This window comes from Columba livia, chromosome 3 (genome assembly GCF_036013475.1).
Source record: "Columba livia isolate bColLiv1 breed racing homer chromosome 3, bColLiv1.pat.W.v2, whole genome shotgun sequence".
Classification (NCBI taxonomy): domain Eukaryota; kingdom Metazoa; phylum Chordata; class Aves; order Columbiformes; family Columbidae; genus Columba; species Columba livia.
The window spans coordinates 56621559-56634490 of NC_088604.1; the positions used below are offsets into that span (position 1 = coordinate 56621559).

General features: G+C 38.8%; 1 protein-coding gene across 14 annotated transcripts in view; it reads right to left on the reverse strand.

Annotated features, from left to right (window-relative positions):
* Positions 1-10644: 10644 nt before the first annotated feature.
* Positions 10645-12932, reverse strand: part of PTPRK (protein tyrosine phosphatase receptor type K) — a 407715-nt gene continuing 405427 nt past the window's right edge. For all 14 annotated transcript variants that reach the window (XM_065056898.1, XM_065056897.1, XM_065056904.1 and 11 more), the window contains one exon: positions 10645-11930. In XM_065056898.1, the coding sequence (XP_064912970.1) occupies positions 11877-11930 (54 nt within the window). In that variant the 3' untranslated portion in view covers positions 10645-11876. The remainder of the gene's footprint in view (positions 11931-12932) is intronic.

The window sequence follows — 12932 nt, forward strand, 5'->3', positions numbered from 1 at the left end:
TTTGCACCCCGCCACTGTTCAAAGAAAAGGACACTGAATTAATTTAAATATATTTGTGAAAGATTGATTCCCCCAATGGAATTTACACATCTATTTTCACTAATTATTCCTGAAGTTTCACCTATCAAGTGACAATTTGCTACAGAAGGGAAGCAAAACAGTTTGACTTTTCCTGACAGCAAAGAGCTTTAACAGAACTAGAATGAAAACTGGCATCTCGCACTCCTTACCTTTCTAATGTCTACATTACCAGAAGAAAGAGCACTAATAGCCCTTATTTATGCAAGCATTAGAATCCAGTGTTTAGTCTAAGCAGCTGGGAAAAAGAAATCAACAAAACCTTTGTTTTAATAACAGTTACCTTGATTTTTTTGGTGATCCTCCATATTTATCTTCAGTGACAGACTTGCTGTCTGACTTTCAAATTAATGATAAAGTGGTGGCACTGAATATGTTTGCCCATTTTTATAGGAACCGGAATATCAGCTGTCATTTTAAAATACATACAAAGCCAAGCATTTCTCCTTTTTTTTTTTTTTCTTAACCATTAACAAGAACCTTTCTAAAAAGACAGATACATAGAAAGATACAGTCTGTCAAGCACAAAATTTTATCAACCTGATTGTTGAAACAGCTTCAGAAAGTTGGAGAAAAAACTTAATTACAATTACTTCCACTCTGTGTATGAGTTGAGTCTAAATGCAAATTGTTTCTGCAGCAAATTTAGGTGTTCATCAGCGAACAAGGGCTCCATATGAAACGTTGTTAACGTTTGCCGACATATCAGTTTAATTGATTCTAATGTCCTACCTTTTTTGAAGCATTGATATTACCTTGCTGCAGGGCATTTTGATTATCATTATTAGTTTACCAGATGAAAGCTTCGATGCATTTGCTGCTTAAGAGATCTGCAACTCCAGCCTTGTTCCAGGTGTTCCTTGTTCTTTCTTAAGGAGCAGCAGTATAAAGACTTCAGTGATTCGTGGACATCTGTTTTGGAGAGCTTCAACATAGATGAGAGACTTCAACATAGATGAAGGGATTTGAAAAAGCCTAAGCAAGCTGTGGGAAATCTAAGATCTGAAATAAAGAAAGGCTAAAGGGTCATTTTATTGGAAGAAGCAGCCAGACTCCTGGGCTGGCATCTGCTAGAGTTTCAGCCTGTAGGATAAGAGGATGCCCAGGGAGGTCTCAGTCTGTACTCACTACTCCTTATCCCCAGGGATGGTGGAATTTGAGGCCAGGACCCATCTGCATTTTGTCACAGGCACAGATACAACCAGTGCTGTATTCTGTTGTTTGTGTCATATGAGGGTTTTTGACTTATCAGCCATAAAGTTACCTGGTTTCAGGAAAGGTTCCCAGTGCAAGTAAATAGAGATTGTTTTTTTTTAAATTTATGCAGAATCCAGTGTATTTGGCCATAAAAAAATCTGGGACCAGAGTAAGCTATATTATATTATATTATATTATATTATATTATATTATATTATATTATATTATATTATATTATATTATATTATATTATATTATATTATATTATATTATATTAACATTAACATATTATGTTCTAACTTGTTATAATACAACTGCTTCATATCAAGCAAAGATAAGCAGCCCTCCAGCCCTATTTATCCCTTTCAAAGAGCAGAGTGTTGTCTTTTTCCACCATGCCTGGTAGCATTAACACAAACTAGGTGGTCACCAAAACCACTCTAATGTCCTCAGTGGTGGTACACATCCCATCCTCTACCTCACACAAGAGAGAAACACACTGCTTTCAATAGCTGCTGGAGAACATCTTTTTCCAATCCTGCACTGCCTTCACCATCTTTGCAACAAACTGGCAAACAGGGAGATCACTACCAGCATGCAGCACCATGAGAAGCTGTGCCTTTAGAGACTCATTTGGGAAGAAGAAAAGTGCTGGAAAACAAATCTATTTCCTTATGAAATTGGTCAATAAGCCTGTCTTCCCAGCTGTGGAGGAGGAAAGAACACAGGGGGCTCTTCTCCAGGACAACCTGGAAAGACTGCAGAACCCCATTTTTTCTTGAAGAACCCACATGTAGCATGTGTTTGAACTCTTTTGGTATATATTTTAGCTCTTTCATATTAAAATACTCAAGCCAGAAACTTCACCATGTGTTTTCTTATCTATTTTATCTGCTTTTAAAAAACTAACTAAATAAATCTCATTACTTCTTACGTAGAGTGGTAAGCTACTGAGCAGCAAACACTGCCTCCATTTCTTCTTGTAGGCAGCCTTGCAATATGGAACATATGTTACAATCCAGACAAAGCTCTTTCACCTTGCCTTTCTCAACAAACTTCATTTAAATGATCTAAGATTTCAAACAGTCTGTAAGGAAACATCCTAGGGCTCTCACTTTGGAGTTTAAGTCTTTCTGCCAGCCTTTCATCTTGTTTTCAGTTTGTTGCATCTAGATTTATTTGACATCCAAGAGCATTTGTGACCCTTGGGCATCTCCTTCAATGTGTTCCTAGCACATGTTCTCCTGGGTGAAGCATATAGCATGGCAGTTGGACCCTTCTCCTTCTTTTGCCTCACCATACTGTGAGAGACCCCAGGCCAGGGGGTACCGAGAGCCTGTGGGGAATTACAGCACCACGGACCTTCTGGTGCTGAGCATGTTGCGAGATCTAACAAACAGCCGGCATTAATAGATGGATACATTTTGAAAAATGAAAGTCTACAGCTCCCTCCACATCTCTCTGAGGAATGTATTTATAAGTGTTCTTGCAGAATTATGTCAACAAATTAATTCAAACAGACTTCCCCTGGCTAGAGGATGGCAAAGCCATCACTTACCCCAAAGTCCATTTTACAAACAACATATTTTGCTCATTTCTTTTTCTATGTCCTGCTCTCTGTTCTCCTACAAAATCCACCAACACAGTATGGCTGAAGGAAGTTGCCAAGGAAGATTTAATACATCATATATGGGAAGGTACTTTAAAAATGGGGAAAAAGCATTCAACACAAACACTCAAACTGCTTATAGAAGGCAGAATAAAATAAAATCAAGGCAAGCAAGGTTACAGAAAGAAAAACAAAAAAACAAAACAAACAAAAAAACCAACCAACCAAACAAAAAATCCAACAAGCCAAAGATTGATCAAAAATCTTGAAGAAAATTTGCTGATTCCTGTTTTAACACACAGCTGAGGATGCCATACAGCTTCCTAAAACTAGCAGTTAACCAGAGCTCCTTGCTCATTTGAGCTTGCCCTATGATAGGTACTCATCACGATGCTGCTACTTGGGTTTGTCCTCTCTTCTTGCTTGGATTGTAGTGAAAACAGCAACCATCTCAAGAAATGCTTGTACCTTGGGGTGCCTTACCTCATTTTGGGCAGTTCTGATCCTCCCAGAACATTGCATTTGTGAATTCTGTCACCAAGATGTGTGTTTTAACCCAGCACCACAGCAAACAGGCAAGATTACACCTCTTCACTCCCACATGGACACCAGCTACGGTAATGTTATTGGAAACTGGATGTGGAAAAACTAATTTTCGCCACACTCCCTTTACTACTTAATGTTAAAATTTCATTTCAAAAATCACTTCACTGCAACATTTCAGAAACTGCCACAACAGAAAGTCAGTTACGCTGTACACACTGGAGTACATACGCCCAGATATTCCTGTTTCCCTTTCCTTAGCACTCAAAACCTTCTGTTGAGTTAACCAACATCCCCCTTATATTGTCAAGTTAATCTCTTTCTTCAAATCAAACACACTAAACACATCACTGACCAAACCTCTTCCTGTGCTGTTTCACATTGCTTTTAAAGCCCATAGACTTTTAAAGAACTGGAAAAGACAAGCCTCCAAAGACCTGGAAGGGAGTAGGCTTTTTCATCTCCTCACCACGCCAAAGAAGCACTGGAAGGAACAGAAGAGCAGTTGCAGTTTCTTCACGTTCTAATTAAGTTATTGTCATCTTGCTTGACACACTCAACAGACTTTGAATGACAAACAGCAAGAAGCTTACTTTCAGAAATGTCAGCTGATCCTGGCTCAGGTGAGATGGGAGGGAGGGATGTGAAATCTTTTCTGCTGAAAAGTAGAAATGTGTTACAGAAATAATACCATGTCCCATCCCTGCCTATTTAGATTCAGCCTGTGATAAAATGTGGAATATAAAGGAGCAGAGGAGAGAAAGAACATCACTCAAAACAAGACTTAAAAATAGAAACAAGAAAACTGAGCAACCTAAACTACGTTTTGGAAAGGGATCCATTTGTTGGATCCCAGTCATGTACAAAGACCATTGGAAGAAGAAAAACAATCAGCTAAGAGTTTAGAGTCTACCCTGAAAAACACAGTCTTGAAAATATACGAGTATCTGTCTTCCTTCAATGATTGTGTGGTCTGTGCCAAGCCCAGAATAGACACCTCACTGGGAAACTCAAGGTAATGAGCAAAATCAGAATATACTGTGATGATTCTTTGAATGACTAAACAGGTGTGTTACTTAAAGACTTCGAAGTAAAGACACGGAAAATGCAGGCTTGTGTGTGCATATCATCAAAGTAATTGTCACATTTTATTATCTTCTTTTCCAGGGCCATCTGCTAATTAAATTTTTATTTTGGCATGCTGGCCTGTAAACACAGATAACAACTTGCGGGGTATGTGTTCCTCCCCCACTCAATTTTTGCAGTTTTCCCCAACCACTAAATGGCATAGGACTCTGAAGCTATTTAATTTAGCAAACTGGCTTTTGTTTTCAAGACAGTCAGAATTCTTCTCAGTCTTCAAAATCTTCCTTTACAGTGGCTTGCCTGAGGCCATAGTCAAGCAGCTGTCTTAGAGTGCTCTCTCCAAATGTTTCCTCTCTCAACCCCCAGTCTCTAATGTTGCTTTTCTCAGTATAATTTTTCTTCTTCTAAGAAAGGAAAAACCCAACCAAACCATAACTATGTTAAAAACAAGCATCGGAAACAAGCCTGTGAAGTAGCATTTGGCTCTGGTTTAACAGTGGAGAAGGTGCTGAGGTCAATCCTGCCTCTGCTTAGATCCAAAGCCAGTGCTTTCCATGTTGCTGCCCAAATAACCAGTGAACAAGATTCCTATCTTCATGCTGGTTGCGATCAGTTCACTGACTGTTTTATTCTCTTTCTCTTGCACAAAGTTTATAAATCCCCCTCTGCAACAGCAAAAGGCCTGTTCCTTGGGCCCATTGCAGTTCGCCCTTGAATGCACTACAGCATCCATCATACCTGTACCTTCTAATCCACATACCAACAATTTACTTGCCTTTAAGGACAGAGGCTGCTGCAGGCTGTGACTCTGACTACTTAAAGGACTATCGTAGAAAGGGTTTGTATTAAGCAAGGCTATTACTTGAAGTAAACAAGTGCCTGAAAGGATGGCACACTGAAGTAGAAGCAAAGCCTACACTTCTTCCCTGTTTTTTAAAGAAGTTTTTAAAAGCCTTGGCCACAGACAAAACCACACAGCTATTTTCTCACAGCTGTAATTACAGCTCACTGTCACACTAGCTGAACCAGCTCAACTCACTGGAGGAGAACTATTAAAAGAACTTATACTACGCCTAGTGCTTTTATGCTCCATTTTTATCCTCATCCCTGAAGTTATCTGACCTGTGAGAACTACTGCTCAAACACTGCTGTATTTCTTAATGTAAGGTAAGCTGGAAATCTTGATCATTTCAGAAGATAAAACTAAGCAGCAACCTATTTATACAGTTTAAACAGCATCAACTGAAGCTTCAATGATATGATTTTGTGCAACAGAAAAGGTCACAGCAGTGCCACAGCTTCCTAAGTCTATAATTTCTGCCTAACTCAAAATGAATGCATACACCTCTTCAGCAGGCAGCTTCAAGCATTTTTTGTTCCTAATCTGTATAGTTCACAAGTTTCATAACAACTTCATCCTGAAACTGGGGAAAAAGGCTACAGAACCAGGTTCTGTGCTGAAGATAGTTTGGACTGTGGGTCCAGACAGGATTTTCTATTGTGCCTGCTCAGGGATATAGCAAGTGGATCAGAAAGGTCAATAAAACATGAGAAATTACTCTTAAAGTCCTTCACCACAAATGAACTGGGATTTCACCAGCTACAACTTAAGTCTACACATAGAATTTGTAGCAAATCAAATTTCTGTTGAAACTTATAATAGTTTGGCTTTATGAGCTCTACAAAGAACAACTCACTCTGGTTACCTCAAGAGTAAAGATACTATAACCTCTGCTTTCATGTTTGCTATTGGAGTGCAAAAAGACAGTAACTTTCTTCAGAATTTCATGGCTTGGCAAAATACTGTGTAATTTCAGTTATTATTCTACAAAATATCAGATACACAAAAGAAAGACAAAAGTTTTCCACCATGAAATGGAAAGAGCTCACACCGGTTTGCACCTGGCAGGAAAATGCACACATATTATCACAATCTGCTGGTACTGTGGTTTGCCAGATGCCATTTTGTGCTCATTACCAAAAAGCTCCAGGGTATTCCAAGGCTTGCAGAAAGATCGTGCTTTGGTTTCATGTCCAGAAGGTGAGGTTTTGTTTCTTTTTTTTTTTTTTTTAATTTAACATAGTCTTCAGTTTTTGTTGTTGCTTAGTGACGATGTGAAAAATCCCTGAGCACATGGGGATTTCAAATTTATCTTGGTATAATTTGTGAAGTCAGGACTGTTTTCTGATCCAGATGGAAGCTAGAAGGGTTACAAAAGACCACTGTAATCAAGCTTTTGTATCTCAACAAGGCACAGAAACATCTGTTCTTTGTTGGCCAAGACACAGTTAATAAACATTATTATTAGGTAAGCACCCTATTGTGCCTTTCATCACACATGTCAATCTCTGCATAAATTAGGAGTCTAAACCCAACAGCAGGGAAAGAATTAATTTCTGAGAAGCGTGGGCCAAAATAACATTTATGCCTGTCAACCACCAATACCATCCCACATCATTCTTTTACTCAAGCTTGAAGAAAAAGCATCCAGCAAACTTAAAATAATTCAGAAATATTTCTTCTATATTGTCAGCATCTCAAATGTTGTTCAAACACAGCTTCCAGTTAAAAAAAATAATAACTAAGACAAGGAAAATGTATGGGACTAAACCTCTGTATGTTCTGGAAGTCTCATCCCCAGTATATACAATCTGTTACTAGCTGATTAGTCAACCTCAGAAGATAAAGACATAGGTGAATATGCAGAGATACCCTTGACTATCCTGGATCTGCAGAGGTTACAAGACCTTTGACAGTTTAACAAAATAAGAGCATTAGCAATAAACCACCACAAAGGTTCTTTTGTGAGATTAGGATCACTCAATTCAGTTCTCTACGTGACACAGGAAAGTACAGCAGAAAATGAGTTACTTTTCTTTTCAGTAGAGAGCAGGGCATTATAAAAGCAGCTCTTACACTTATTTCAAGATCTCAGGGTTTCTTCTGACGCAGCAGCAGAAGGAAGCTTAAAAGAAGCCCTTTATACTGTCATTTGTCAGTCCAGGTGGCCTGGCCATGCAATGATTCTGCAACATTTTTTCTCAGGCTTCCCCTTCCTTGTCCTTTAACATTTCAATTCACGTTGAAGGCCCAGTGACATAGCACTTGCCTGCCCTTGCTTCCCCCGTTTGCTTTTTTTTAGACCTTTGATTTTGGAAACTGTTCACTCATTTGAAATAGCACACTGCTGCAGTAGCATTTGCTTTTGTGTCTCTCTAAAGAATACTGTATTTCTTAACGTACTACCTTGGGCAAGGCAAGGATGTACCATAAACTACTTAATTCTATTACATGAGTGACTTTCTGAATGAAATAAATTCCAGTAACTGCTTGCATATACTGAGAATACTAAACTTTAAGCTTCAAACTTTTGCCTGTGACCATTTTCCAGGAAGGCAATGCCTATTTCAAAGCTGTTGTTTCTTGATGGCAGCATTTACCCAGGAAGCAGGAAATGTAAATTCTAGGATCTCTTCAACCAGCTGGGGCCTGATCTCTGAGGACTCAGATAAAAGTTCAAAAGCTGGGTCTCTTCACACCTGTTTCTGCTGGAACTGCATCACTATGAACTGGGAAGACAGACTCAGAGGGCTTAAAAAGAAAAGGGGGGGGAGCCCCTCTCCATACAGGGTGCTGAGATTTTGTAGCTCTTGTTTCAGCAATCTTTGATCTCTGTGACATTGCTTTAGACACTTCAAAGGATTTAAGGTACTCAAGGCATGATATGGTCCTTCAGTGTTGGATCCTAAAATCCAGTTATTTGGGAAAATTCAGACAGATTGAACACATCCTTAAGTTAGCTCTTTGGTTACTGTTCTACAGAAAATGAACTAAAGCCATCATCAATCAAGGCGGCACTCAGAACTCCGTCCACTAGCAGCTACAGAGACTAGGACACTGGATTCATCACTTCTCAGTTTTAGAGCAAAGAGTATCTTCTTGCACAGAGCAATCATGTTTTCGTGACTTTTACACTCATTCATTTTGTTGTGTGACATTGGATCACTTTCAACTTCATTCATTTCAAATTTTAACCATCTCGCACTCCGCCACAGATGAGTGCCTCTTTCGTGCCTCTTCTTTGTACTCTAACTTGATGCCCATTTGCTCTCTCCATGTTCACTGCTTGTTGGCTTCATTTCATGCTGCTGAGGAAAGCAAAGCCCATGTACCTTGACCGAGTCTGTGCTAATATTTCAGCAAGGGCAGTAGAGATTTTGAGTCTGGAAACCTACGGACTTCCTCAGGGCAGGAGTTGCTGACACATTGTGATACTGGTGCTGGCAGCTTTTCTTTGCCTCAGGGAGTAAAATGCTTCCTTTTTCAAGTGTTCAAGGTCAGGAATATTTCTCTTCCTCCACTACACAGTCCCTTTATGAGCAACACCTGATCATCTGCCGGGGTAGGTTTTCATAGTCATCCCACTTCTCTTTCTTGTCTCATACAGGTGTAAGAGAAGGATACTAGAGCAGCACCTATCTGGGAAAACAGAGCTGCCACAATGAAAAGCAAACTCTCTTCCTGATTTTATACTGAAAAGCTGATTCTAATATTGTCTTTAGCCTAAGAGACCCCCAACATATACCATGACTGGAGAATATTTCTGGTCAGCTTCGCACACACCATATTCCCCGTGTACACTTTTCCCTGGCCTTGCAAGGAAGAATGTCCCATTCAATTACGTTATTGCAAAAGTTCATTAGTTCACCACAGTCAGCTACAGTTACAGAAATTACGTGACTGTCAGAGTACTTGAACACAGGCAGAGTTCCCATTTGCAGAATATCCACTGGTAGCTATAAAACCTTCTAGCTGAGGGAGATGCTCCCATGGCGGACTCCTGTGCAAGCACAGTGCGCTGTGGTGCCAGCATACATACTGGCATTTGTGCCAGTCATGCTTAATGTACAGGGGAATCTGGACACAAACATCTTAACAAGCATTGCGAAATACTGATGGGGTTGGAGCCCACTCTCCCCAACACAGCAGCTCTCCCTGAAAATAGCTATTCATTCAGCCTAATGGTAAAGCCATGGTTTTGATTAGGAAAGAAAACAAAACCAAACCACCAAAAAAAACCCAACAACCTAAACCCTTCACCAAGCAAAACCCAAAACAACAAACCAACACAACAAAAAAGTCCCACAACCATAGAAATCACTCTGGTCAGTATGGAACATGGCTTTTGCCTTCCACAACCCTAAGAACTACTTATCTCATCTGTCAAAAAATTAATCTAGATTTCTAGACTAATTTTCTCACACCCAGCAGAAGGTTCTTCCAGAGTCCAATTCATTTAGTCTCAGACACATGTCTAACAGGCAGGATGCATCAGTTTATGGAGACGGTGTGTTGTTTCCACAAAACGTGGTGATGATACAGCTAGCTTTAGATTATACATTCAGTATTTTGCTGAAGCAAGCTGAGCGCCATGGCCTCACAGAGAAAGCTGGGAATGTTGCAGTTCTGTTGCGTGCACCTTCTAATCCCCTTTCCAATGTTGCAAAAATAAAAAAAAAGAACAATTTTGAGTATTAAGAACCAAGACACAGAGAACTTTTTTCAAAACCTGATTTGTTTACCTTGCTGTTCACAGGTATTAACTACCAATGGGTGACAAAAGAAAAAGACATTTTTTTTAGATCTGGAAGAGGTGGAACTACGCAATACTGATGGAGGCACTGAAAAAAATCTGAGAAGTAGCGTTTCTGTAAATATATATCTGCCATTTATAGTGTTGCATGGATAATTCCACATGTCTGAAACGAAGGAAGAAACTTAGGGCATACAGATGACATGGAGTCTTCTGAAATACTCCCTGAAACACTGGGATGAAAAATAATATCATTTCCTTTTGAGATTTTCCTTGTCTTTCAGACAAGAATGACTCCTTAACAAGGACAGTAAGTGAGAGGGTATCAAAATAGGAAATAATATAAAATAATCTTTAAATAAAAGTTTAATTCACTTTTACTTTACAGAATATTTAAAAGCACCTTATCATTTTACTGTCAGTTCTAAAAAGACCAACAAGAGACTGGAATGATTTTAGCTGGTAAAATATAGGAAACCCTGTGAACAAATGGATACAAGCTAAGTGAAAGCACAGTAATATTTTGTACACCACAACTATAATCAGAATCTGGCATTAGTTTATTCAAATTTTGCTTTCTTGGAAGCAAAGCTTACATGTTCGTAAACAGCAAAATAAACATTGCTTAATTTTACAATTTGCTAAACAAATACTTTTTTACCCAGGAGGGCATGTGCAGAGCCATCCATTTGTCTCGCAGTTCTCCTGTTGACCTGTGCTTCAATGCTTTCTTAAACAATTGGTTCCTTTACAATTTGAATGGTGCTTGAAAATTTCATCCAATGTTGTGCAAGTCATAGGCAAGGCCATTTTGATGTGCGCCCTTCCTTACATAGTTTTTTGATCAGTGCTTAGCTAATGCAACTGTGAAAAACTATACATTTTCAGGAAAATGTTTTGATTTTGGTCCTGTAGTTAAAGACCTTCTGTATAACCGAGTTGTTTACATGGATTTGAATCACAAGCATGTACACAACAAAACCACTATACCAAGGTTTCTTGGTCTATGCATAAAAAGTATGTCTTCTACTTACACTAAAACATACAAAAAATAAACTACAAAAATTGTTTACACTTGATTTCAGCAAAAAAAGCTTTCTTCAAGAAAAATGATTCTTCTTTTTTCAGCCATCAAAAAAGGAATGCAAGTAAACAATAAATACATGTGCTTTCTCCATATAGACATATTTACACTTGAGTCTTTGGCTTATGTTTAAGTTTCTTTATAAAGATCTTTATGTGATCCAGCCATCATTGCACATTAAAACAAAATAAGCCAGTTTTTTTTCTTTTTTACTATATATAATATATATATGCAACACTTGAAACGTATAAAGAATGAATCCTACTATCAATTTGCACTGTTATTGTACTTGAACAACGTATCAAAAGAAAAAAAAAAGAAAAATTAATACCATATAGAAAATATTGATACATGCAACAGATGGTCGCTCTACTGTAACTGAGAGACGGCTGCATATACAAACACTGAAAAGTCCTAATTTGGGCAAATCTCTTCCAACTCTGGTTTTCATTACATAGTATTTATGTGGCACTAAATGTTGATACTGTATACAAGCATAGAAACAGATTGAGTTCTTTTATTATTAAGATACACAACTTCATAAGAAAAATACTTTGCATTTAAAATTTAAAATCCCTCCCACCCCCCTCTTCCCCTAAAATCTTTCTTCACAGGATCAAGAACTGTTGTCGAAACAGCTTATTGAGATTCATGTATTTGGTGAACTTTGTCACATCCATTTCGATTAAGAGGATTCCAGGTACTCCAGCGCAACATCGTAGCAGAAGCGATATTGTTCCTTTAAGGGGAAAGATGAATAAAAAGAGAAGTTGTTAAATTAAGCTTCCGAAGTCTTAGCAGCAATACCTACAAACAAGAATAGTCTTTGCTAACTACTATGCAATCTTCACTTCAAGCCTAACATGCCTCCCCCCCAACCACTACACAAGTATATTACCAGCTCTGATTTAAAAAATGACCCTAAGCAACCAGCTGGAAAAAAAACCTGACCCTGAAATGCAATGATTTGCTTCCCTGTTTTTTTTCAGCTTCTAAACTGGTTTATCAAACATGAGAAGTTCTCCTTCCAGTCAGAGCATTCTTGCAGTGAAAGCACCTCGACTCTGATACAACATTTGTATTTAAGTCAGCTGATACTTAGCAGTTGACGAGTGCCTGCCGCTTGGAAAGCCAGGGAACGGTTTGGGAATACTGAACTCTGACATGAAGCTGTGCTGGGCCCACAGCCCATTTGTACGGTCACGTCGATGTAACGTCCGGGAGATCAGATGCATGTTTAAGAGAGGAGCTGAAGCTCAAAACTTCACCATGGTTAGTATTTCTCCTGAACAAGGCTGCTATTCAGAGCTGATACTGGGGCAGAGGGAGGGGGATGGAGAGAGGAGAAGGCAAGGAGGAGAATAACCACGGAAATGAATTCGATCTGTATTGTCCTTGCAATAGCAAGAAACAAATCTGCTCTTGTGATTTATTTTTGTTTGCAAAGGAAGTCAGTGTGATCCACTAGCAGGAAGTGGTGGGGATATCATAAAGGCTTTATTGCACTGCTCACTTCTGTTATCTGATCGTGTTGCTGAATGTAGGGCACATGACAGTGTCATACATTGGTTTTCCTGGTTTGTTTTCTAGCTAACAACTCAACAGCTGTTGCTGCTCAAGAGTTCTGAATAAAAACCCATACATCAGACACACGGAACTACAGAAATTCAGCAACTGCAGATTAAAGCTACAATGGAATTCAGGCCTATTTTGAAACTAAATACAAGTTTACAGACCATTT